Raw genomic sequence first — 27,768 nt, 5'->3', positions numbered from 1 at the left:
GCTTACCACTCAGTCTGAGGTCAGACTGTGTTGCACAGAGTTAAATGTTGAATGACTGGGCTGTCTCATCCTGACTAACAAATATGACTACTCTATCAACTCGTATCTACTGAGTATTAAACACCACCTTCCTCACGTCCCGCAAAGAAGGGCGTAGAGCAGCACTTTTCATCTCCTGGCGCATCCTTGCAGGGTGATGCTGGTTATCCCTGAGCATGCGTGGCGGGGTTGGAGCAAAGAAGAGTCTCTCTCCTCTCTCCTCTCCTCTCCTCCTTGATAGGGGGAGAGGAAGAGTTACCGCTTATGAAAGTGAAGCATTTGTGTGAACGTGGGATGGAGACGAATTTCAAGAATGCAGATGTTTTCATACAACAGATCTTTTCTGGTTTTGTGAGCTGTTTGTGAAAGACTTGCACTCTGGCTGAGTTTTCAGCTCTGAAGTGAAGCAAGCATAATCCGTGTTCATCATATCCCCTGTCCTTCCCCAGCTACTGAGGTACTTCCAAATCGCTTTATTTGAGAAAAGGCTACTGAATATAAGGATCACAATTTAAAACATTGTTTTCCTCAGACAAACTCCTTAGGAAATGATAATCCTGAAGAGGCAGATCCACAGGATCGTTGCTACACATTGCTCGTCAGCCATGCCTTACTCTGCAAGACTAATGTCTTGCAGAATCTTGAAGATTCCCTGTTGAAGAGGGCGCATTACGAATTGATACCTAAACTGAGTTTCTTAAAGACCTCTGCAGGTGTCAAACTCCAGATTTCAAATGACGTTGAGGAATTTGACAGCAGAACAAGCAGAATGAACCGGACATGCAATAGCTAAAGAGGGACAGAATTGCTTTTAAAAAGAAGCAGAAGTCTTAGAGAAGAGGCAGAAAGTATTAAGAACTACAGAAACAAACGGCATGTAGGCATTGCCAGCTGGTGTGAGAGCAGAGTCCTCTAGGCACAGCGCTTCTTAAGGGAAGTAGAAAAAATGAAGGAACATAATTCAACAAAGCAATTTCAGGAAATATGCCAGAGCCTGGTTGACAGTAGAAGTAAACTAGACTTCATAAAACCAGACAATGCTGTAAAGATCATCAGATTTGCAAAACAACACTATTATGAAAAAGACAAAAGCAGCAGACTACTGCTAACGTTTAAAAAATAAACAACACGTAAAATAATCTCTTCAGTCTCCAGGCGAGCCAGCCAAAGGATATCCATGAGACAATTCACCGTGTATCTTGCAGGATGTTAATACTGCTTGGAGACAGTGATTCCAAAATAAAAGTATTTCATTTAAGCCACTTGAACCATACCAACAGATCAGGAATTCTGGACGAAAGGCATTAAATGTTAGTTTAATTATAAAGAACATTAAATTAGGTACATTCAAAATCCCTAGGCCCATAATACCTCTCCTGCAGAATTTTAAGTGTATAAATATATATATGTAAAAAAAAAGAATCTGGCATGAACAGACGGAACCACAGTTGGGTCAACTCATTAATGAGACATGGAAAGAAGAAAAGGCCCTGGCATCTAGATGTAGTAATACTGAAATGTGGAGAACACCTACTCAGTTTCACGACATGTAACACATCTGTTTATTAAATCAAACTCTTTTCTTTGTTCTTAGTAAACAAACCAAATAATCCTGCCTACTTACCCTAGCAGAGCTCCAGCCGACTCACTTTAACAGGAAACAGGGAGAGAGATCAGCATTCATGACTCATTTTTCAAGCCGAATATGCAAAACAACCCACCTCACAACTAACATTAGAAGATGAAAAACTGATAACGTGATCTGGCAGTTCTCAAAAGGGATCTTAAAAAACTTTTGGCTTAGTCCCAGGTTTAGGAATTAAATATTTATCCAGAGTCAAGTCCAAATGCTGCAGTAAAAGTTAACAGGGCCCTATAAACAAGTTTCTCCCTTTCATACCAGACACAAACCAAGGCTTTCTCCAGCATCCCTCCTCTCCGCTATGGTTGTACAGTATTCATATAGACAGTCTGGGGAAATCAACAAATCCTAGGTGGAATGGACAGACAAGACAGGGAGCATGTATGAGTTTTAATAGTAGACAATAAAGTAGTATTGTTGTCACCTCAATTGCACGTGGAAAATACTGACTAGTAAATATAGTTTTCAGATGAAGTCTAAAGTCTACAGACGCTGATTGGTTTTAATCTTCTAACGTCTATAAAATCTCACCATATACGTATTCAAGGTAATAGGTAAGTCAATGGAGAGCAAATCTGCTCTGTATTACTGTGTATATAAAAAGTACATCTAATTCAGGCATACTACAAGCTGAAATGCAGGGACCCTGGGAGACTATCCTTTCGCTTCTGGCTTTCCAACATTAAAGTAAATGGAGGACTGCTGTATGGGAGTGCATAGGAAAGAGGGTGTGGTTAAAAACAAAGACATTATTTTTCTAAAGAATGTTAGAAAACAGATGAAAGCATAAAATTTTCTCATCAGTCAAAACTGAACCCAAATAATTGTCTTGACCCTGAATCAGTTTTATTTTCTAAGCATTACTAGTTGTCCCCCTGGGGAATTTCTTGGAAAACTGTCAATGTGAAATAAATTGATCAGGGGGGAAATGAGAATTCGAGGTTAAAAAGGCCACTCTGCAAAAACTTGGCAAAATGGAGAGAGGTGCTGTTAAACCGAAAACAATATTATTGGCTAAATCAAATCAGAAAGGTGCTTACACTGGTCATTTTAAACACAGTAAGCACTGAAATGAGTGGAATAACACCTTTCCCTAAAAATAGACTGCACATGTCTCTAGTTCTTTCAGGTAGAAAAGAACCTCTAAGCCAAGCTGGTATCTGATGGGTTTTTCTAAGAACAGCAATAGAGGGGTGAGGTAACGCTTACACTTTTTTCTAAACTCTACCTCTCAGTGCTCATTTCTGTATTTGACAGCACAGAAATAAACTGCTAGATCTCAGGCAAGTCTGAAGACCTGGCAGCATCGTGCTGATATGGTACTACCTGAATTATTGAGAAGAAATGTGTTGAAATATGGTTTCCTCAGTTTGCAACAAAAGAACAAGTGAATGTTTTGTAGTATTAATAAATGCCTCTTTTTTTTTTTTTTCCCCAACCTTATGCAGAAAACTGATAAACTTTTGGAAATAATTCCTTCCTTCAGCGTATACTGTTTCTTGCTTCTATATGCTTTAAGGAATAAGTCCTAGGCACCCTTAGTTTTGAGCTACCTATGGGAGTCTCTCAGTACACCAGAACTGCTCTTGGCAGAAGATAACCATAGCCTGGTAACCCTTCTTGGATTTATTACTTAACAGTAGAAACTTGTCTTTAGGCATTGCATGCTGATTTCTTAAGCTGATTGTTTCTGAATTTTTTGCTTTCGTTTGGATTATACAACTCTATGTGTCTAGACGATTTTATTTTATTTTATTTTATTTTATTTTATTTTATTTTATTTTATTTTATTTTATTTTATTTTATTGTCTTTGCTTATGACGTGTGATTTGTTTGTATAATTACCTGGAACCTATGTAGACATGCTACTGGAGGAGACACGTAACCCTGATCCAGCTGGTGTGTGGTTCAGTGAATCAGCCATCTAAATTATACCTGCAGAGTAGATAGGTCACTGCCAATTGCCGTGAGGGAGAAAGCCAAAGAGCACTTGTGAGAAAATATGTAGAGACAGTCCTTGAGAGAAGAAAAGGACTAAAGTTTTCTCAGGTGTTTTATTCTGAAGAAATGCAATGCCTCCCTGTCTTCTTCCCCTTTCTCTCTCGCTGGGAAAAAAAAAAATCTAAGTTAGCACTTTACTTCTCCCACTGCAATCTGACACAAAAGACCTTCTCAAATAAATCACTCGTGCAGTTGTCTGGTATGACACAGTGTCAGATGCTGTCTTTTTGATAAGTTCATTTCCTAAGCAATTTGTTTAACCCTTTTTATAGACATTGTTTTCTCTGACTAAGTCGTGAGTCATTTTCAACACATGAGTACTCCAGGGAAATGTCACACTTGTCGCTTTTTTCTCTGCCTGCCTTGCTTCGCCGTATGATTTTTATAAGCCAAAAGACAGAGTTCCTCCTTTGGTTTGTCCCATTCTGCTGACAACTGGCTGTCATTGGCTCCAATTGGGCTACTCTATAGGCTGGTTTTATAGTTGTTATAAGGCCGGTGAAGTATTGGGGAAAAACCCTCCCAAGAGTATCAAGCAAAAAGAAGAGGCTCTTAGGAGCCCCTTAGGAAGGGTGCCACTCATCAGATTTGTGCTGTGATTTCTCAGAAGTCAGTTCAAAGTTGCCCTAAAGTAGCCACCACCAATAAAATGAGGTTGTCTAGGAAAAATCAAAGTGATCCTTTTTCCTCCCAAGGACTTGCTTTAGGATCCAAAGCTGTCATTCACCAGAACAGATGGGCTGAGGGCTTGTAAAGGGTCTTGTTTGTTTTTTCTCTTGGGGGAAAAAAAAAAAAAACACGTTTGCCATTTTACAAAAACCTCTTCTTAGCAGTTTATGTTGTAAGCATCCTCATAAATTCAAAAAAGTGTACCCAAACCGCTTTGGATTTTCTGTGTCCTCTGCGCCTGAGGGCAGCCAGGGGCAAATGTTTGCACCCAGGTGTGGTGACAGAAGGCAAGAGCAAAGACTGTGGCAATCTCAAAAGAAAGCTCCCTGCGGGAACTGACTTCTAAAGAAGCAAATGTAATTATTAAGAGTCCTGGGCACGCCTGCTGTCACAAGAAAGGAGTGTCCCAAAGACTGTTCCAAGACACTGCAGTTGGTACCTATAAAACCCTTATCTAATTCAATGTAAGCACAAGGCTTTTGCCTCCCTGTCCCACTCCCTTCATCTTCCCCTTTCTCTCCCTCTCTTTTTTGTTTAAAACTCTGGAGATTTGAACTGCATACTTCAATGGTCTGATTATGTTTTTTAAAGGAAAATTTAAGACATTTTCTGAGTAAAGTGGTACTGCCTCGTAGTACAATTTGGCTTGTGGCACACGGGTCCTTGAAAAGCAGGTACCTGTTTGTGGTCTTAATCTTTCCTGAAAGGCTGCTGTGCTACAGCAGCATGAGCTGTACACGTCTGGCGAGTTTATCTAGGGGACCCTGTGTAGATCCCTTGGGTTGCCTTTGAATGTTCTGTTCTTTTCTCTAATGAGTTACTGCTGGTTGTAAGCATGCTGCACTTCAAAGGCCGAAGGGCACTAATCATTCTTTTAAGGCTTATGTGATGAGAGACGTGGATGCTGGAATTGCTGCCATGGAGAGACAATCGGATCCCGGCCACTCCTTGTCAGGGTAACTTGGGAGCTTGTACCCATAAAGGACTGAAGCCAAAACCCTTTTGTCAACACTGGGATTGGTACCGAAGGAGAATGAGCGTGTTATGAAACTTTGCTAATCGTGGGAATATTCCAGTCTAATTATGTCATCTAAACTTTTGAAATCTTCTTTGTTCTTCTGCAGGGCCGTACTGTGGCAACGTGATGCCCATCCCCAAAGAAATCATTCTGGATAGCAATGAAGCGACTATTCACTTTGAGAGTGGATCCCACGTGTCAGGACGAGGCTTTCTGTTGTCCTATGCCAGTAGTGATCATCCAGGTAAAGTGAAATCCAAAAGCACTATGTCTAAAGGATTAGTGGCATAGCCCCCCCTATTTCATTATCTTCTCTGCACACAGGGACTTTAGCCCAAATGTTTGGTCCTAAATATTTCTGGATTAGCATGAACCATGATAGCATGTGAGCAAGAAGCAGCTGTAATATTAACCAGATACAGTAGCTGCTGAAATCCTACCTAGGCAATTTGCAATACAGGCCCAGTGAAAGAGAAAATTAGTACCATCTCCTTGAAGCTCCACTGTATTCTGGGCTCCAGCATCTACCACACAGTGACAGGATGAAGGGATAGGGGAGATTAAGATTTGATTCCCACATTTAATACTCTGGGGGTCTGTGCAACTTTGTTGAAGGTGTAAAACATAGGAAGAGTGGAAGAAGGAGATGAAAAGAATGAGGGAAAACCATAGCTGTTGCCTTCTATCTATTAAAGTTGTTTAAGTATTATACAGAGATATCTTTAAATGTAATTTGATGTGTAGCCAAATATTTGTATTTCTACATCCTGCAATGGGAATTGACATTTGTAAATTTTTCACAGATCTAATAACATGTTTGGAACGAGCGAACCACTACACAAAGGCTGAATACAGGTAAAGAGGGTTTGCAGCTCTCTGCGCTGTGGCTTGCTTTGCTGCAGCTGTCATCTGGTCCAATTGTTAGAAAATGTCATACAAGGCGGGTATGGTCTTGGTTTTCTGGAGAAGTGAATTTTTTTGAGCTCCGATGCTGTAATAGTCCAAGGCCCAGTTGTGAGAAGCAGTAGTGCAGAATGGAAGTCTGCGGTCCAGAAAGACGAGGTAATAAAGTTACAGAGCCAGTCTCATTTGGGCATACATATACATGGTATATGTAAAAAGAGTTTCCACTTTGAAATTCGAAGTAGCCTCGAATTCCAGTGCTGCTCCTGAGAGCAGATCACACCCTAGCTGATAGAAGATTATCTGAGGACAAGCTATAATTTCTTGGTTCCTTGAACCTTGTGATAGGATTTGAAATGGTAATAAATTGCGCTCTTCTGGCTGCTGTCTGGATGTGCATGTAGGCTTCTTATCGGGGCTGTGCTGAGAACTCCTGTGGTAGCATTTCTAGAACAAGAGAATTAAACAGAAATGCCCTTGCAAAACTGCTTTTCTGGTTCTTTGTGTGCTGCTGTGTGCAGTCCACTCATGAATTCAAGGGCCCGTTTGTTTACTTCCTAGACTAACAGACCATCAGCCAGAACTTACTGCTAAAATATTTATTGGTTTGAGAGCATTTCTTTTGCACAAATTTGTTTCTGTGTATTGTCACCACAGTGCATGTTTTAAACAAGCCTCTTTTCTCTCACTACAGCAGATATTGTCCTGCTGGCTGCAGAGACATAGCAGGTGACATTTCTGGGAATATCGGAGAAGGATACAGAGATGTAAGTACACAGGATAATGAGGGGAAAGTTATAAAGACAGAAGAGAGAAGCATAGCACAACTTGGTTTCAACTTCTGCTGCTTGACTTTTGTCAGTAATTCTTCCCAGCTGTGTTAGATATACCTTTTATTATCAGTATGTGAGTATGTTATCAGTATATAAGCACACGGAGACACTTTTCAAACAGACAAATCAATTGTGTGAGAACAAAGTCCACTGATTGTCAAATACACCTACTGACTTGTGGTTTCTGGCTTTCTGGAAAAACCCTGCATAGGATTTGTCCCTCTTGAGGCAGTGCTCATCCATGTACTAAATATTCCTGCAACTTCAGCTTTTACTTGTTTGGGGTCCGTGTGCGTTTCTTTTCTAAAGTTATCTCTTGTAGGAAAAAAATACATTTCAGTAACATGCGGGGATTTTTTAAGATTATGCCTGCAATATCCCAGCAATCTGCTCTGAGATGAAATAAATATTATACACTGCCTAATCACATCCCACTGATAACTACCAACCTCTGGAGTTGTTTTAACTGCTCGTTCTTTAAAGCGAAGAAGTTGCCTGAGTGGTTGCATATATCCACAGTTCATATCACACAGTGCTCTGCCCTCTCCGTGCCCCTCACCCTGGACTCTTCTCCCGTCCTGTCGGTGAAATCTTTACGTCTCTCACGGTGGAGTAAGTTTAATCATACCACTGAAGTGAAATCCCACCCTGTCACAAATACAGCAGTTGCTGAGTTTCCAAAAAGTCAGTGTTCACGTTTAACCTGTTCATCCAGTTATTCGAGCACAGGGCTCCAGCCTGGAAGGTGGCAGAGCTGAAGAAACAAAGAAATGCCACATTTCATTCTCATTAACTGGAGTTATTCCTGCCCTTAGTTTGGGTGATTAGGAAAGAAAAGCAGAACATGGCATGACCTCATGCAGATCTTATCTCCGCCGAGGAATTTTTGAAACAAATTTTCCCTCCACCGTTAAGGGGGATTCAGCCTTTCTGATGGGAAGGACCTGCGGGGCTCCCCTGGAGCCCTGCTGCCTTTGTGTCTCCACCCCTCCCTGGAGGGGACAACCCGGCACCCGAGCTTGTCGAGTAGTGTAGCCCAAGCCAGGCCGGTGTGAACGAGACCAATCTCTGCCAGCAGCCCCTGGGAATGTCTCCTTTGCACCTCTCCGCCGGCCCTTCTCTGCTCTGACCTAGCCCAGTGGTACGTTATTGCCACCTAGTCGGCACACAAGTTGTCTTGCCTGTATTTTTCAGCGTTATCCCACCTGAGATACTGGCAAATGGGCCATACTTAAAACCCAGCAGCAGTTAGTCAACACATCGCCAAATCCCCTAAACTCAAATCCTGAGGCGCAGTAATAGGTCTGCCTTCAGGCAAGTCCATCGAGTAATTATCATTTTCTCTTTGCAAAAAAGAGTTGCCGTGCCTTTGACTTTGTTTTCCCGAGGAGTGACACAATACTTATTAGGTTAAAATCTTACAGCACCTTCTCAGAAGCAGATTATTTGCTTTTTCACTTGGAAAAAAAAGATGACTTTTGGAAACGTATTCTTTCAACGATTACTGTTCTTTCTCCCTCCTCTGCCTCTTATTCCTCCTGAGCCTTTGCCGGATTTTATGAGCTGTAACACCTGTGTACTAGTGGCTTGGAAGTTTGTCAGACTGATCCTCTGAGCTTTGGCTTCTGACGGCTTCTGCCTTTCAGACCTCGCTGCTGTGCAAGTCGGCGATACATGCAGGCGTTATCGCAGACGAGCTGGGCGGTCAGATCAGCGTCACCCAGCAGAAGGGTATCAGCCGCTACGAAGGTGTCGTCGCCAACGGTGTCCCCTCGCACGAGTGAGTACCGCCGGCGGGGCCGGCTCCGGGAGCAACCCCCGGGGCACGGCGCACTGCCCAGATCAGCAGAAGCAGGTGGGGACGCTCTTTTGGGGGGGGAAAGATGCCAGTTGTGGGTCTAGGGGGTTTTGGGCTTTGTTCCTACCGCTTTGTTAAAATGGTGTTGGCATCGGATATAGGAAAATGTTCCAAGTTTTCAGTGGCTTTATACCATGTAGGGCAGTATTTTCTTCTTCTTTTTTTCCTTCTTTTCCTTCCAAAACATATTTGCAAATTACTTTGTTAGCAGATACGTGAAAGTACGATGTTCTGCAACAAACACCTCTAATCGATGTGCTAATAAATCATGATAAATTCATGTTAACGTTTAAAAAAAGCTAGGAAGAATGAATAAATAAAAAGTGCCATTGAGCCATAGGGGATTTAATGAACAACTTCTTAAACATTGTGCTTTTGACATGTTCAGAGTTTTTCTCTTTTAGAATATTTATAGCAAGGGTGTTATATTTACCACTTATATTCTGACTTTAAATTGTACTGTTGTTGAAGTAGAAATAAATCCTCTAATCTCTATCCAGCACAGTAAGCCCTTCCAGCAGCTGCCTCTGTCATTCCTGTTGGTTTATATTTTTTAATTTTCAAATGTTATCTGGATTTTACATGAGGCTTTTTTTTTCTTTTTCTGTAGGAAGGGAAATATCCTAAGTCCCATAGCCCAAGAGAGCTAAGGGAATATGTCTTTTTTATACTTTTTTCCTGTTTCCCCCATGATTTCTCCACATCATCCTGACAACTTTACAGTCATGGTTTCATTCATGAAAAAAAAACCCAAACCATTCATTTGGTCTGTTGCTGTGCTTAAAATTCAGCACAGATTGAAATGCTTTATATATAATGGCACTGGAGTATACAAAGCTGGGTAGCATGTAGACCACTAGTGGAAGGCCTGTAAAGCCTAAATATTCTCTATTTTTCTTACACATGTTGCTTGAAAGTTAATTGCCTATGAAAATGAATATAAACTTGTCTCAAGCAAAGCACAACTGAGACCTCAGCTCAGGCACCAAGCCCTTCCATAAAACAAATAACATGAATTCTTTCCATCACACATACCAAATTAATGAAACCTGAATTAAATATTTTGTGCCTTAACTAAAGATGTTACAGAACCGTTTACATACATTCGTATGTTCGTGATCCTTGAGAATCCCAGAAGGAGTAACTCAGACAGTAGCACATAAAACGTTGTAATGGAAGGCAGCTGGGATTCCTATTTGTATTTTTTTCACAGTACAAGAGGTAGTGGGCAACGAATGAAGCATAGAAGACAGCAAATGTACACGTGCTGGGGGAAAACACTGTTTCCATAATTAACCCATCACCTTAACTGCCAAACGCCCTTTTAATGTTGCTATTCACAAAACATCTTATACAATTCACGTGTGTAATAGAAGTACTCACAGAGATGCAAACTTGTCTCTATCACATCAAGTGGGAAAACTCCTATTTACTTGAAGGAGAGCTGAATCGTGTGCTTCCGGGCTGAAGCCAGCCTCCAGGGCTCGGAGTTAGCCCATTTAATGTGAGTCCCCTGAGAGAGCACCCCAAGAAGGAGTGCAGCCCCCTTAGCTCTCCTGCGTACCGGGGCAGACAGAGGCAGTCCTCGAGCATGATGCACATAGCGAAGGGACTGAATTGCCCCGAGGAGACAACCGTCGCTTTCTACAGATTATACAGGGAGCCATAGGTAAGCGGGCTCATACCGTGTCGGATGCCTGCAAACTAGATGGCACAGATGTTGAGAAAAATGGGAGTGTGAGCACAGCGCTTCCCGGGATGCTTCTGCTGCTCCTGGCAGCTGGGACAATCCCGGGAGCAGATGGATTGCTGGTGTAAGCCCGTTATCCCGGGAGAGGGAAACTGGAGGATGCAGGGAAATCATTTTATTTCAAAACTTGAAAAAGTGTTCCTAGAAACAGTGGGCCTAATTACTAAGAAAACGAACCAATGCATTTCATGCTTTTAAAAGGCTTTCGTCAGAGGTATTTCCAAAGCTGCATGATGTCCCTGTCCTCGGGATACCTACATGCTGCAAGAAATACCTGCAGAGCAGCCAGTGCTGGCGAGAAAAAACAGTGCTTAGACAGCACTGCTTTAAGAGCTTTTTAGACTCCCTTAAATAAAAGCTTACCCAAGTTTTTAAAATCTCATTTATAGTGGATTTCAGCAGTAAAGATTTAAATTATTTAGTGACTTGAGCCGAAATTGACCTCATCAAAAGCTGCTGCTGGAGTGCATCGAGCTGTTAAATATCTGTGTTGTAATGTGACGGTGCAGTTACGGCTCGCTCGCTCACCAGCCCGCAAAAGCTGACCTTGGCCTCCCTGACTCCATTTTTCAGTGCGCTTGTTATGCTCCAGCATCTGTGAGGTTTTTGGTTCTCATGGTCCATGCGTGGACCTGCACCCACAAATGCTATAATGAAGATAAAGTGGCTGGATTTGTCAGGCGGTCCTGATACCCCAGTACAAATATATGGGGGTTTAACTTTGTAATGTGACCTGGCCTGTGACTGTACCTCCGTGCACATGAAATCATTTGTCTTTGAAAATGGAAGAGACCACATGCTCGTGAATTGTGAAAGATGAGATTTGGGGTTAACCTGCACTGCTTATAAAAATCTTGCTTGAAACCGACTCTGGAAAAAAAAAAAAAAAAGGATTTGATGCTAACAGAAATTTATTATGGGAAGCAGCATCCTTTTTTTGCAGAGCTACCGGCACACATCTCCCGTGCAGTCCTGCCACCAGTACGGTTGGCTAGGCAGGATCCTGAAGGTTGTCAGGAAAATGAGGAGCACAGGGTGATACCATCCCTTAAAGGACAAAGTGAAATTTGTGTGACAAATGCCACCTGTCACATTAGGAAACTGATGAATTACCACTTACTGAATTAGTTTGTCCTCTTCAGTGACTTGCAGAATTATAGCAGAAATATTTCAGCTTGCTTTCATAGCTTTATAGACCTCAGAAACGCTAACCTCCTCCCTTTCTTTGCTAAAATTGCAGACCTCTGATGAAAGGGATCTCGGTGACTTTTTTATTACAAAGCATTATCTCATAAATAAGTATTCGAGGAGCGCTATGATTTCTGTTTTGAGTAGGTTTTACTGATCACCACGGGTTTTTATTTTCTTCTTTCCTCTTGAAATGGATTGCTTTGTATTCCCTAAGAAAGCAAAAATTGTTTTGGCTGTAACGTCAAACTGGTTTGCAACGAGCAGAGCACATCTGATCGCCCCTGAGGATTGCCTGGGGGGGGAAGATGTGGGAGGAAGAGCTTGGCTTTTTCCTTCTAGCTACTCTACCGCCTACATGCCCAAATAAATCAGCTCCCTCCCAGTGCTCTCCGTCATCTCTGAAGGGCTTCATTTGCCTGTAGTCATTACTTTTCCCTCAGTGACAAAAAGAAGCAGTGTTTTTATTGACCTTGACGTGCAACCACTTTCCTATTCCCCGTTTGCAGTGCTCTCAAAACATACAGCCGTGCGCACCGCTGTTAGCCCACAGACAGTACCTGGGGGGAAATTTTCCTGGCCAACAACAAAGGGCAGCCTGAAAGGGAGCTGTGTTGACGCTTAAGTGCAGAAGTTGTTTTACTGCCCAGTCAAGCTGGCCAAGGCTTTTCAAAAGGGGCAAGTGATGCATGCGGCTAATCAAAGCGACGTTGAGGGGGTCAGCTTTTCAAGAAATCCAAACTAATTTCATGTTAAAAGCCGGGCTTTTATTTTTATTAGGCAGCCAGTCAGTCATCACTTCTGGAATGAAACCTCAGGGGCATCTCGTTGGGAATCAGAAAGTGGCTCCATGGGAGGCCAAGGAAAGCTCAGCTTTCCCTTACAGTGGTGATTTTATCTTGTCCTGCATTGTGCAGGACATTTCTTGGAGCGGCCCAAGAAATTACTTTTCTCCTGTAGCAAGGCTGTTCATGTCAGAAGGAGGAAGAAAAGGGCAGCCATAGATGTGGTCCTGTTAATGGAGCAAAAAGAACCATTCCTGATGGGAGCTGTTGGTCGTGGTTATAACAGAACCGGTTCCAACCCAGATTAAAACATGGAGTAGTTTTCATTCAGTCTGGCTGTGATACACCTGTAGCCAAAGTAAGAATGGTCAGAGCTGACGTGGTTTAGTCACCAAGAAGCGTAACTGTTTCACAGTGCTTAAGGCTGGATTTTCTTCAAACTAGATGTGGACTTGGACTAATAGAAAGTCATTGATTTCAGTGAAGTTCCTCTAATTTAAGCTACTGTAGGTGAGAAGAGGCCTGGGCCCGGTGCTGGAGCAGTCCCCTGCCAGGAGCTCCAGGCCCTGTTAGCTTTCCCGTTCCTGGCTCTTCTGAATGCTCTTGCGGTGCTGGTCTGAGGAGCAGAAGGGGTAAGCTTTCCCACAGCAGCGCAGGGCCTGCGCAGAGGAGAAAAGCAGAAGCGTGCAGCAAGAGTAACGGGCTGAAGGGACGGGGAGTCACTTTAAAGCATAACAAATGCTCAAAACCATTAAAAAACGGTGAGAGATGCACAAGAGTGCGTACCCCCCTACCGAGTGGGTCGGTAACCAACCAGCAAAGCAAGTGGCTATCTGGCGAGATATTTTGCTAGATAAGCAGTGATTCTGAAACCGTACCTCAGCGTTCCTGTGACCGCCTCCTGAAAGGCTGAATTACCTTTTTCTTTTCTTACAGTGGTTCGCTGTCAGATAAGCGGTTTATATTTACTTCAAATGGTAAGAATAACGGCTTTATTTTTAGCTATTCAAATTTTACCTTTTTATTTAAGTATTTTCTGTAAAAGTTTTGAAAAGTAATCAGGAGAATGTCAGGCTGTGTTTAGGAAGGATATTTTAGGACAGCCATTTTTTAACATTGGCAAGTTGAATAAAAAAGTTGAAGGGATGTGAAGTGAGCTAGAAAAAAACACAGAATACGAATAGGTCATACGCGCATAGACGAGAAACAGAAATAGTATTCTGCTGTTACATTTCTGGTGCCAGCATATGAAAAATGGCAATCAGATAATCCCATTTTTATGTACTTTAGGTGGCAGAAAATGAAAGCAGTTTTTCTTCAGACATTTACAAATTCCATCTTCATTATACAAGAAGAGAATGAAAGCATAGAGAGGAATGAAAATATATTTACATTGCACTGATACGGAACGAGTTTTTGTTTATGACTTTCCAAGATGCAAAAGCGTCTTTAATCTGTCAAGCTGTTCATTTGCATAAAATATAGCAAAGAGGGGGGAAAAGTTCGCGCTCGTTCACTTGAATTATATTTCAGTCATCTGAGATAAAATCATTTACTATTCCACTGAAAACTGTAGAGCATGTATAGGCCTTTGAAACTGCCAGGGAATTATTTTTAACTTCACTGAAACCTTATTCCACTGGCCTGTTTTCTCCGAAGAACCTTGATCTGCAGAAATTTTGCGGGTTCTTTGGTGGAGTTTGTAATACTGCAGCTATTATCTTCATGATATCACCTCTTGGCAGCAGTATCAAGGAGCTTCTCTAACGAGTAACTTTCCTAGCCCTAATTGCAGGTGAGAATCATGAAATATTTACAGTAAAGTGTTCCTTTCAGTACAGTGCCTTCATCTGAGAAATGTTTTGTACAGCAAAATCAGTTAATGCCAATCTCGAAACATAAATATTATGTTTCAGAAGGAAAATTTAAAAATCTAAGACATCTTCACAAGAATGAGACAAAACTGCGGAGATTAAAAAAAACAAAATGGCAAAAATAGCAGATGTAGTTAGAAGGTGTCATGTATGTAGGAGTTAAACTGGTAAAGGAGAAGGACAGCAGCACTCTGGTACTGGATCATCCGCTACAAACTGATTGGCAAACACCACAGCTAATGGATAGCATCAGGCTAGCACTAGATTAAGCAACATCTGACTTTGCTCTTGTGGGTGGTCTTCATATGTTGCTAGCCTAATATAAAAATATGCTGTGAAAACACAAAATAACTCCTTCTGTCTGTCTGTCTGGGGACTCCTAGGCTGCAACAAATCTCTAAGTCTGGAAGAAGGATTCCTCTCCAAGACCCAGGTTACTGCATCTTCCTACTGGGAGGAGACCAACGAATTTGGGCAACTATTCCAGTGGTCTCCCAACAAGGCTTGGCTTCAAGTCCCAGGATTGGCTTGGGCCTCTAACCACAGCAGCAATCGTGAATGGTTGGAGATAGACTTGGGAGAGAAGAAGAGAATAACAGGTATGTCACTATCTGGTTATTAGAAGCTGGGGTTTCAGCGGGAGAAGAAACTGAATGCAGCTGAAAAGCTAATAACGCACCAATGCAATGTTTCTTTCATTAAATGTAACAAAATGTTCTGCATTGAGGAATATTATTTTCCTATTTAAAAAATCATGGCTATTTACAAGACTGGTCTTGTATATAGGATTGAACTCAACTGTCATGCATGCCTGATCTGTAAACATGCTGTTAGGCTCAGAACAAAATACTTACACGGGGACCAGTAGGGTCTGGATGGATGACAAACGATTGCTTAGGATCTATTAATGATGCAGTTCTGGAATCAATAAGAAACATTAAAGTCATAGCCCTTGAAACAATGGTCCAGGTCCAGGTGAAAGAAATTCCTGTTTCCATTTCCTGGTTAAGTTGTAAAAATGTAAATTACAGTTGCTGCTAAAGATGTAAAGACTCATGATATGGACCATAATATCAAAAAGCAATTACCATTTCTGGAGTCATTAATTTGGGCTCTGTTAAAAATTCCGTTGCTCTATATTCACAATTTAAAACTGATTTCCATACTTCACCCAACTTTTAAACTCAATTCCAACACAGTTTGAAAAATAAATTAAGACTTAGAAGGCAAAGTTCTCCAAATTGTTTTGGCTTCTGTGTTTGCATTTGAAAATGTTCCTTTAAAACAGACACCTAACAAATGAAAATGTATTTTGCATTTTGTTAAAAGGGATTAAGACCACTGGTTCTGGATCCATGACACTGAATTTCAACTTTTACGTAAAGACATTTACAATGAACTATAAAAATAACAACTCGAAATGGAGAACTTACAAAGGGATCCTGAGCAATGAAGAAAAGGTAAGGGAAAGTGGGAGGGGTAGGAAAACACAGAGCAATAATGCGTACGCTGCCTTGACGTTGAAGGGCAGGCTTTCACTGTCAAGAAAGATTAGGAGTTTCAGACTTGTCTAGACTTGGGTTGTCTTCACCAGTGTAATTTATGGCCACGGAGTAGATAGCGAGCTTGTTGAAACAAGGAAGTTATCCAGGGCTTGCTGAAGTTGTGAGACACACAGAGGGAGGCATGTGTATGTGTGTATCCTTCTTTGAAAAAAAACATTGTAATTAAAGCTGTACAACAGGCCGTTTGGGCAAGTCTTCAGCTCAGCTCCGTGCTTGCCCGTGCTGGGAACACCGTACCAGTGCAGAAACATTGGTCGGCACAGCACCAGCAAAGCTGAGAGTCAGCTTCAGATGCACCGGCATGGTCAACCCACCCCCCGCAAGCGAAACAACCGACTCGGGTAAAAGCACAGCACTGCTGGTGAAGCTGCGCCTGTGGATCAAGCTCCTGCTCGGCTGTGTTATCACCAGGGACGGCACCGCTCCCCGCCCCTCGCTGGCGGGACTCTTCTGACACAAGTCTGTGGGCACAGCCTACGTCTGTTAGGAATCGATGTAACCGAACTTAAAATAAAAGCTCTTACACCAAAATACCTGTCCCCAAAACAGCTTTCAGAGACTCTGAGTGACTTTAACAATGAACAGATAAAAGCAGTGCAACTAGTCCCTGCAGACAAAGGACGTGCTGCACAGGTCTGTCTGATAACCTTTTCCCCTGAAAACCTCGTGCTTCCTTTCGAACAAACAAAAAAAACCCTCTCTGCCCCCACAGTGTTCAAAGTCAGACCTTCACTCATCATTTCTGAGGGAGCTCAGCTTGCCTCAGGATAAGGCCCTACCTGGTCCTCAGTCCTGACAGCAGTTTTTAAAAACTCGGTAGAGCTGTAGAGAGATTTCCTACTAGCTCTGATTTTCTTAGCTTGTATGGCAAGGAATTTCACTGCGCAACGTTAAACTGGCTTAAGATTTCTTAAACGTTAAACTCGGGGGTGTTGGCCCAAAAAGTGACAAATCAACCTAGTAGTGGCTGAACTATGCAGGCTAGCTATTTAAAATCTGCAGGTTTGCAGTTTTTCACAATGACTTGTTATTTACAAATAATCTTATGAAAGTATTATATATGATCTTAGTTTCAGCTAAGGTGCATGACAAAACCTGTCCTATCCGAACTCCATGTGGCGTGGCATTTTATCTAAGAAATGCTGAGCTCACTTCCCTATCTCATCAGGCTTTTAAGTTACCCTAGCATCTCCAAGAACTAATTTTGCAAGGACTACTGTTCTGCACATGGGCTGAGCTGATTCTGGGAAATACTGTAAAAGCGCAGGGAAAAGGAGACCCAACTACATAGTTAATAATCACTCTTCAAGCTTGATACAGAAAACTGACCATTTTACCAAAATGTCTAGAAATATTTCACTTCAATTTTTTTCTTTTTACATTTTTATCCCCTGTTGCCCAAGTAAGGGTGCTGCAGTGCTATTAAATCAAAAATGATAGCATTATATCAGCATACATTAACTAGAAATTACACAGAATTGAAACAGAGTGATAATCTTTCTTCTCTGAGCTAACAGAAAAATGTGATCATCTGTCAGAACTAAAAAGATTATTTCTTTCCAGAACTCTCATTTCCAAAGATCTTGTGGCTGCATCCCAGATTATCAATATATTAGTTTTAGGATAATGAAAATCTTTGAAGTTGGATGTCAGGAGCACTTTGAAGAACGAGACTTTTAGAACAGAGCAAACAACGTGCTTACGTTTCGTTGCAGGTATTCCAAGGCAACTCCAACGCTGGTGACATAGTACGCAATAACTTCATCCCTCCAATAGTGGCCCGTTACGTGCGAATTATCCCTCAGACTTGGAACCAAAGAATAGCATTGAAGCTCGAGCTGATGGGCTGTCAGATAATGCAAGGTATGGGGTAAGCAGCGCTCCCCAGGCATGGTGCCTCCAAAGCCCCCTGTGCTACCACAGTGCCACTGATGCCCCCTTCTCTTTTGCAGCTAATAGTTCATTTACGCATTCAATGTGGCAGAAACCAAGTCAGAGCACAGAAACCTCCCTTGGAAAAGAAGACAGGACTGCTACGGAGCCCGTCCCGTTGGAAGAAACTAACTTGGGTAACACTACCTAGCGCTGCATTTTCTCTAGGATACACCATGTCTTCAGCCCAGCCTGAGTGAACTTTCAACTTTCTCACAAATCAAAACTTTTATTTTCCCTTCAGAGTTTATTAAAGGTTAACGACAGAGGGAAGAGGGGAGAACATAGGTTCTTTTTGTCTTAAGGCACAGAAAGAGATAGAAAGCCTTAATTTTCCTTGATGTGTGAAACATCAAGCTTTGGTTTCCCTGTCGTACTGGTTTATTTGCCATGCTTGGTAGGTGGCTCAAGGGACTACACTGAGCACTCATCAGCATTTTGTGGAGGAGCTCTTCCTCACCCTCTTCCTATATTTTATAATTTTTTCAATACGTGAGGCAGTGATCTCACAAAAATGTTACCTTCTCTCTACGCAAACATGACACCTCCCAGAGCAGGTCCCCAGCTATAAGCAACATATAGTAGTGCATGGTTGGGTAATTAAACACTATTTCATAATGCCTATGTTCACAGGGTCTCAGAAAACCTTAATTCTCATACTTCTGCCCAGAATATGCAATCTTCATCCTTTAATGTTGTGGAGCTAATTTCTTAGATCTTAAAAAGAAAGCAAACAAAATTTGTTGCTTATACTGACTGCTTGGTGGACTCATAGCTGGGCAGGAATTACCAGACCCGCCACACCAAACACTGCTACCCATTAGGTAGCTCATAGTTGTAGGAATGTCTTTGTAAAAAACCTGGTTGTTAAGAAGCAATCTGTAAGAAAAAAAGCTCTTCTGAAACTGCGTTGCTCTTGCCAAGAGCAAGCTCAGTTCATCTGTGCAGTGGTATGGATAAATTGTATCCATGTTCACTGAAAATGAAATCTACGGAGATTTCATCTGCTAAATTGTAAATACCCTGTGGACACATGCACCACCTTATTCTCACAGCCTGGTAAGCGGCTGTAGGAACAGCGAATGGCACACTCCTGACACAAGAGCCACCCCGCTGCTAATTTCCAAATCCCTGCTCTAAACCATGTTGTGTTAGAATTTAACAGGGGCTAAAAAGGTTTTTCCCTAGCTCCACTCCTGGAAATCTTTGAACTATTTTGACTGAAATGTTTCAACCAATTCAGCATGAGCCAGATACTCGGCATGTGAAATTGCAACCTCGTTTGGCAGTTTTATAAGCGACTGAAAGCAGAGTTGTTGTAAGCGGCTTTTTAAAAGTTACCTAGTGTGTAATAAGAAAGAACTGCTCTTTGTAAGGATGCATATAGACATTAAGCCAAGTGTCAGCCTTGAGAAAGTATATTTAACTCTCTCGTCTCAACACGGTTCCACACAGGTACATGGCAACTAAGTACAGCTGAGGACCGGTCTTGCAGTTTTACATTTTCATGCTCTCTTGCAAGGAGTGTTCCTGCAAGATTATCTGCCTTTTGCTAAATTCTCTGTAGTAAAAATTACCAGCCTCAGAGTAATTTGCCTTTTTAACTTTTATCCTTTTTTTTCCCCTTATGCAGGCTTAAAGCTTACAGCTATAATTGTCCCCATCCTCATCGTGCTGTGTCTGTTCCTGTTCTCTGGAATCTGTATCTGTGCAGCCCTAAGAAAGTAAGATACTGTCTTTTGTCATAGGAGGCATTTGTGGCTACCTAGCTAGCATGTCCAACCACGTGCCCTCTTTCCAGAGCCTCTTTACCAGGGAGCTGGAAATTGGTACCGTTTGGCAGTCTTCCTTTTAAGTAGAACTCATGTTGTGTCTTTGTAAATGGTATTTCTCATTGTACGTCCCCCCTAGTCAGACAAAAACTAAGGTGAAGGAGGTCAGAACTGCACACCCCAATTTACAGTCCAACGTAACCGGCTGTTCTCTTCAGCCTACATATACCCACAAATACTAAGGTGTAGAGCAATCGAAGACGGAATCGTGTCCACATGAAAGCCAAGTTAAAATTCAGTGAAGGGAGGATTTGAGCTACCTGTCTGGATCATTTTCTTTCATTTCCCTCCTGCTGTGTTTCTGCTTCCCAGACCCTTAAGTCAGAGCACTTAACCTAGCGGGCTGAAAGCAGAGCTCAGCTGTAAGGAGTTGCAGGCGTACACTGGTAAGCAGCTAAAAATTAAGCCACTTCATTTCACAAGTCAGAGGACTGGAAGAAGCATTGCTAACTGTGGTTCCTGCTAGATGTCCATTCATATGAACCTGCCCTTGTGTGTAGAACAGGGAAATGCTTCTGTCAGCAGATGGGGATTTGGAAGTATAAGCAATGCTCTGGTGATGTTGCTTCATCACTAGCGGTACCCAGCTCTGCCCTGGATTCCCAGTAAATCTATAAACTAGCCAAAGAATGCAGAAGAGCAGACCCAAAACATAACCTGGAGTGACACATACGGACATGGACACATCGAATCGATGAGTGCCAGACACAAGAAATTTGAACACCGGCACTCTCAACTTGCATACAGATGGGGAAAAACGAAACGTCAAAACCCCGGGTTGCATGCCTTATGTTCCAGTAAACACCGGCCTCCAGGAACTCAAAGTGACGCGTTGTCCTCAGCCACTAAACACAAAGGCTCTCTCTGCTGGAGCTAAGGCATGAAGCTGAAACGCTGTGAGTGCAGATGTTTATAAATGCTTTCCTCTCCTCGCAGGCGAGAAGCCAAAGGACTTTCTTATGGATTATCCAGTGCTCAGAAATCAGGTTAGTGGAGAATCATGCGCTTTGTCCTGTCCTGTCCATTGGGCCAACAGGAAGGAGTTTATGCAACTAAGCGTGAAATGCTTATGAAATAGCATCCACGTTTCCTTGTTCAAATTCACCTCTTCATACAAGGGAAACAGCAAATGATAGTCCCACTCGTGTCATCCTAGCACAGTGCCCTGAGAAACAATGTAATTTGGTTTCTATGACAGAAAGGCAATTAGCAAAAGATCTATTATACAAAGCGCATAAATTAGCATGTAAGAGTGCTCCCAGGTGCCCCCCCTTTCCTTCCCTCCTCCAAAATACCTATTTTGCAGAAAATTGCTGCTTTCTTTTTCTTTTCCCCACAGCAGAGGGGACTGCCTTTCTGCAAGAGAGCAAGGGCTAATAATTTTTTATGGCTTTAATATTTCCATCTCGCTGCCCTCCCTGGTTGGAACTGTATTTATAAAGCCTAACAATACTGAATTGCACTTCATGTGTAAAATCTGAATAGGGGATTGGCTTGAAGACTCTGCTTTAGGAGATGCCTGCAAAACCCCTGTGAAGTATATGCTTTGTCTTGCTCAATACCGCTTTCTAGAGTGGGGTCTCCCGTCAGCTTGGAAGTTGGGGTTTAGCTGTTTTTCCTGGCCAGCCAACTCTATAGAGGAATATCCTTCTGAATCTCAGCTTTCCTTAAAAAAAGAAACCACTAAGCAATTCACACGTCTCTTGACAAGTGCCTTGCAATAGCTCAGCTCTGAAATTTCATCCCTCAGCAGGTGCCGACATCAGTGAAAGGAATGCTGTTACCCACTGCAGCTCGCCCTCATTAGAAAATTAATTTGTACTTAACATCTTATTTGCTGATACGATTTTTCAAGGTCACATCATAATCCTTTCTCACTTGCTAATGAGGACAAATCCCAAGAAATTGGAGATAGCCTCTTACCCAGTCAGTTCATTTGTTGTGTGTGTGTGCTTCATAAATCAAGCTCCTAAGCCCTTGTGAACCAGGCTTGGGACCTAGAAAGCTGGGAACTGAACCCACCTCTCCACAGACCTCCTGTTGCTGGCTCCAGGCAAGTGCCTGACACTGGGGTTTTTCTTTTCTGTCTCACAAGGATGTTGTGAGAACAAATTAGTTGATGAGTGCAGGTGCTCAGATATCAAGGGAATGGAAGCCATACTAGTCTACAGAAAAAATGAAATTTTAAGCATTATTTTTGCCACATAAGCAATGGCAAAACATGTAGCTGATTTAAAGCTGGTATTTTACTGATATACTTTGTTAAGGCATCAGTGCAGGCACCTACAGAGTTTGAACCCTTCTTGCCAAGAAAATCCTCTATAAAGTTCCATTTTCACTTGGAAATCCCAGTTGATGATTCACTTTTTCCCTTTCACCCTCCATATTTAGGGGGCTTTTTTTTTTTTTTTTTTTTTACAAACAGCCTGTTTTAGTCTTGCTTTTTAAATACTTTAATAGATTGACAGCAATGAGTACACCAAAAGTTAAACTTTCTGATAAGTCTTCTGATTGTAAGCATTTAACCTGCTGATAAGCCTTCTATTTTTATTTCTTTATCATAGGTTGTTGGAAACAAATTAAGCAGCCCTTCACCAGACATCAGTCAACTGAATTTACCATCAGCTATAACAATGAGAAGGAGACACCACAAAAACTAGATCTGGTCACCAGTGACATGGCAGGTAACAACTGTTCCCCCTGCGATGCCTTCATTTTACTCTGCGTGCAGAGCAGGTAACAGGGAGAGGGGTGGGCCAGCAATGTTACAAGCTCCAGCTCTCATGCAAGGTGAGGCCCAGGAACAGATTTACCTGTGTTCATCCCAGATGTATAATGAAGCAGCTAAATATATCGGTGGAAAAAAACCCCACTATTTTGGAAATTTTTTCTTGGAGTTGTCGGGAAAGATTTCCTGACTCTGAAATAGTTACAGCTGAAGGTAACCACGGAAGGCAGTCAGGCATGGATGCAGTCCAAGAATGTGCCTCGGATAGGATAGTTTGGCTTTGCTGACTAATTTTTGTGTTTCTATTTAAACACAAACGTCTCTGGAAATAGAACAATGCCCCTTGCTGCTGAGCAAATAGGAAAATTACTTAGTTGGTTTGCAGTGGGATGTCATGCCCAGCTGGAAGTCGTGCTAAGATCTCTGTGCAGCTTTCCCGGAGCCCTCATTTTGGAGATGAGGCCCCCTGAAGCGGAAGCAGGTAGATGAGAGAGAAGAAAAAAAAACCCCACAGTGCTTGGCTCCTGGTCACTGTTTGGATAGAACCAATCCCCCACATCAGTATTATTTGCATCCCAGAGGGATGGTTTTTTAATTCATCCTCTTAGCACATCTTATCCCTGCCTAAGTTTAGTCTGTCTGGAAAGGCTAGCGAGATCAGCCATTTCATGGGATCAGTGATCAGCAGTCCTCCAGAAAGATTAATTTGCTGTTTCCAGCCTCCAGACCTTAGAAATTCCTTAGAATTCCTCCAATGTATTTGGCAGAGAAATACACTTAAAAAACAAATGGATGGTTACCGTAATTCCATATGGTGCTGTCCTGGGTATCTTTCAAAGACAGTTTCAATCCTTTGCAGAAACTTTCAATATAAATATGCAGAGACCTATAAAGCAGTTTTATTTCATGAAGGAAAGGGAGTGAATAAAGGTTGCTCACAAATCATGGCTCCCCTGGCCGTGTCTAGGGAGCCCCTGCTCTCCCCATCCTTCCCTCCTGCCGTGTGTGGGAAATCTTAAATCTCAGTCTGGCCAGGCAGCTCCCCATCCTTACTATTTCACTGACAGTCTCCTTAAAAATAAGAAACATGAAATAAAAATGTGACCGCAGCCCAGAAATGTGCCGTTTAATGATTTAGTTGCAGAGGGCATGCAACTTGCATACAGGTTAACATGCTACATGAAATTCCCCCCCTTTGAATCCCCCCCTTTGAATCCCCGGCTGCCAGTTCTCAAAGGCAGCCGGGAGCAAGTCGAGATGCTTCATCTTGAGCGAGGCAGATTGCTGGGGATGGCGGCAGAGATGTCGGGGAGAGCTGCACCACTTACTTAGTGAAATATCATAACACCTTCACCCTACATGCTGAAGTTTGGGAAGCAGCCAGGAACTGCCAAAAAGATTCACAGGACATATGGGATCGAATTCGACGCTCATGTCAGATGAACCACGATGCCAGAACAGAAACTGAGCTAACTTCTTCGTGCCTGCGTCAAAACATGATACTTTAGCAGTGTCATTTACTAGAGCTGTTCAGGCCACCGTATGTATCCGTAAGAGATTGTCACTAGCACCAAAGCGAGAAAGTTAGAACGCTGAATTTTCTCATAATAGTTGTACTGGATTTTTTTTTTAAAACCTTTTTAGTCCAGATCTCCTTCGTACACGGCAGCCTGGCATCTGCCTCGACTAGAGGTGCAAACGTACACTTCTTGAAGCCACATTTCCTCCACCTCGCTCCTTGCTCCTGCTCGGGCCATTTGCCCATCCCCAGCTCTATCCCTGCCGTCCGTCCCCCTTGACCAGGGTGACCGCCCGGTTCCTCCAGCGGCACTGGTCCCACTTCTCCTCCCACGGCTCGTCCCCCCTCGCGCGCCTGCAGCAGTGCTGAGCTGGCTTAGTGCATTTCACACTTCCCTTGACTCTCTTGGCTGCCGTTCCATCTAACTTCATCCTTCTTGTCAGTCAGCTACTGCGAGATGCCTTTTAAATAAAGCCGGCACTTGGTCGGGCTCGTTAAGAATCCTCTGGGCATTTTAATTATTCCAGAAGTGGAACACTTGTTTTGGAGAACTTCTCGTTTGTGGATCTTCATGCAATGTCCTTTGTCCGGTTCATTGCTAAAATTTTGCTGACTTCTCTCTTTTTTTTAGCGCTTTTGAGTATACTCCAGAAATGATGCTAATTTATTTGTGTGGGTAGGCGGGGAAAGGGATGGAGGGAGTAGGAAAAGTGGTGGCAGATTGGAGCTCCTCCATGGAAGAGCTTCTGCCATGTTCTGCAACACTTGCTTGCTGAAGGAGGTTAGTAGGACAGGCATTGGGGCAAGGTTTCCTCACATCCCTGATAATCATGCGTTTGATACAATAACCGAGTCATTTTTCAACATAAAATACTTACCAATGCATAAGTACTGAATAAAAAAAGTAATTCATCTGTGCCTTATTGAGCATTTCATGCTTCCTTTTAGATTATCAGCAGCCTCTCATGATCGGGACTGGGATGGTAACACGGAAAGGATCTACTTTTCGACCCATGGACACCAAAGACGAGGGAAGAAGGGGGAGTTCAGAGTTCGAAAATCACTATCACTGTCCGCACAGAGCTAACCGGCACGAGTACGCTCTGCCCCTGACCAGCCAAGAGCCCGAATACGCCACCCCCATCATAGAGCGGCACATAGCAAGAGAAAATAATTTTCCCTCTGAAAACGGCTACAACGTACCCGTCGCCTCATCCCAGAAACACTCCCTTCCTGCCGGCAGCTTCTCTAGTTCGTGTAAGACCGATACCAGGAACGGAGACTATCAGACACCCCAGAGTGTCATAAAATACGACAAACCCAAAGTTAACGGTGTTCTGACCTCCATGAGCTACAGCACGGACTACCAGAAACCTCAGCCCAATGCCCTCGGGAGCGAGGGTTACTCAACGCCCAGAGACTGCCTAAAACCAATAAGCCAGACAGCAATGACAGCTCTCTTGTGATCTGCCGAGCGGGAGAGATGCGGTGCGCAGGAACGTCGCTGCACAGCTTTCTGAAGCGAAAACAGAGTTTGGAGGGACTCTGCTGCGGGAGGCAGAAGGCAAACAAGCCCTGTGTACATAATATTGCAGTCTTGCTGGGTTCTGACATCTGAAGAAAGCATATGCTGTTTATCACTGTTTATAGCGAGAGAGATGTTATCAGTGAAGACTGTACATCTTATTTTCCGTAACTGATCTCAGTGCTCCATTTGCGATGTGTGCAATTTGTACATAGCTTTTATTTAAGGAGAATTTCTAAAGTTTTCTTTTCACCTGGGGGATTGAATGGATTGCAGAAATGCCAATTTAAGAAAAACAGGTCGTCTTCTCTGTTTTTATTTTACCTGCTGTTGTACTGGCAGCTGTAAACGATGTATCTTACAGTTGTGGCAATTCATCTCCTTTCCGATGATAACTGAATACAGGGCATCACTGTAGTTCTTACTGGGAGGGCGGAAGAAGTAAAACTACTTGAAGCATAACATGCACAAGAGAAGGCAGCTGAGCATTTACATACTGTGCTCAAACCCACCTTCCCGGCTGCTTTTTTAGCAGCAGTTCTTACGTGCTTGAATTTGATCTAGCGCATGAGCTGAGCCTGTCTAACTTGCTATTCATGTTAGAAACAGGTAGAAAGGCTGAAACCAGTTTTGGGTTCAAGCCATGGTGATCACTTAGCAATAGGAAAAAAAAACAAAAACAAAAAAACCCCAAACAACAAACCCAACACCTGTCAATCTGGTTTTTTTCAGGAAGCGTAAGTGGAACCAAAATGTGAATTTACAGCTGAGAATTAAATCCTGTTTAAGCCTAGCTGATGCTTTTGCTGCTAAACTATAAGGAAATTTGTTCCTCGACAGAAAGCAGCAAACTTCCTGAACACTTCATTGCTCCACTAGGTATTTTTCTGTCTTACAAATTTAGTGTAACATTTCTATTTGAAATACTTAGTCTAAGTAAAACACTGTATGTGTATGGCTTACTGTTGCAGTTAAATTTGCAAAACAGCAGATCAGCACAGTTGTTTTTGAATAGTTTTTCTTTTGCAGCTAATGTTACCCTTAATTCTGTTTTCGGACAAACTTGAAAAAGCATGGGGACGGGTGCAATGCATCGCACAGTAGCCAGCTCCTCTTTCAGCAGAGGCGTTGTTGAAGCGAAACAGCTTCTGGTAAGTGACTGGGACCGTCCGCTGCCCTTCTACCTGCAGTGCTTGGAGCGTCACTTTGAATTCAAAAGCTTGTCCTAAAATGTCAAGAAGCAATATACTTCTGGGAAGGAAGAATGGTGCTATATTTAAAGCACAAGGTTGGGAAACGAGACCAGTAAAACCTGAGCTCTGGGAAAGTCGCTATCTGAAGGCCCTCCGTTTCCTTGCGTGTGAACTGGGAATAATTTGCAAAGGATGCAACAAAGATTTGTGGTCTGTTTGTAAAGTGCTTTCAGATCTCTTGGGTGGAAAGTGCTGTCAGAGTACAGACTAGTTGCAGTGATACTACTCGCAAATATTGCTAACTCCAGCCATATCCGACCTTAAGGCAAGCTCTTAGCGGGTTCTTTCCGAACGCTTGCTTTGTGGTCTCAAGTGGTGCCATTCCCTCACGCTGCCGCACCGTGCATGCGATTCCCGTGCAAAGAGAGTCAAGGTAACCTCGTAGCCTTCCTGTGTTTGCTGTCAATACAGTTTCTGTGAAATGTCTAAAACACCTCAGGTCGTAAGTGAAATAGCAGCAGCCTGTTTGTTAGACCGAGCTGGGCAGTGTTGTTTACCTTCTGTTGTTTACATGTCTGTGTAAATAAAGAACACTGGTATTTGTAAATCAGTCACACAGGCCTGCTACTTAACTCGATGACTTGATCATCACTGCACGCCCACTCTTGTCACATATCCCGCAGGGTGAGAAAGACGCATTCCTTACACCCTGCAGAAGTGCCAGTTGCGCTGCTGCAATTCACGGTCCCAGTGACAGGCTAAAAAAAGATTCCCTCAGTGCCCCATTTAGCCCAGCTTTTCTGTCCATAAGCTCTAGAGAAGAAGCACCCATGAACAAACATCTGCGCCCAACCCAGCTGCTGGACGCATATAATTGAGGAAAGGATGAGGATGCCCGCCTGATGAGCCTGAAA

At 42.8% G+C, this 27,768-nt stretch overlaps 1 protein-coding gene across 1 annotated transcript in view; it reads left to right on the top strand.

Moving 5' to 3' along the window:
- The window catches only part of DCBLD1 (discoidin, CUB and LCCL domain containing 1), a 30,722-nt gene extending 5,120 nt beyond the window's left edge, over positions 1–25,602 (top strand). Inside the window, exons 2-14 of the mRNA XM_009325690.1 lie at positions 5,476–5,613; positions 6,173–6,224; positions 6,967–7,039; positions 8,752–8,885; positions 13,623–13,663; positions 14,944–15,159; positions 15,890–16,020; positions 17,841–17,988; positions 18,078–18,194; positions 19,691–19,781; positions 20,826–20,875; positions 22,454–22,573; positions 25,085–25,602. Coding sequence (XP_009323965.1) covers positions 5,476–5,613; positions 6,173–6,224; positions 6,967–7,039; positions 8,752–8,885; positions 13,623–13,663; positions 14,944–15,159; positions 15,890–16,020; positions 17,841–17,988; positions 18,078–18,194; positions 19,691–19,781; positions 20,826–20,875; positions 22,454–22,573; positions 25,085–25,602 — 1,829 coding nt within the window. The remainder of the gene's footprint in view (positions 1–5,475; positions 5,614–6,172; positions 6,225–6,966; positions 7,040–8,751; positions 8,886–13,622; positions 13,664–14,943; positions 15,160–15,889; positions 16,021–17,840; positions 17,989–18,077; positions 18,195–19,690; positions 19,782–20,825; positions 20,876–22,453; positions 22,574–25,084) is intronic.
- Positions 25,603–27,768: the final 2,166 nt, after the last annotated feature.

This window comes from Pygoscelis adeliae, unplaced genomic scaffold (assembly GCF_000699105.1).
Source record: "Pygoscelis adeliae isolate BGI_AS28 unplaced genomic scaffold, ASM69910v1 Scaffold54, whole genome shotgun sequence".
NCBI lineage: Eukaryota > Metazoa > Chordata > Aves > Sphenisciformes > Spheniscidae > Pygoscelis > Pygoscelis adeliae.
Note: the sequence above shows the minus strand (reverse complement) of the source record. Positions and strands in the feature narration are given on the sequence as shown.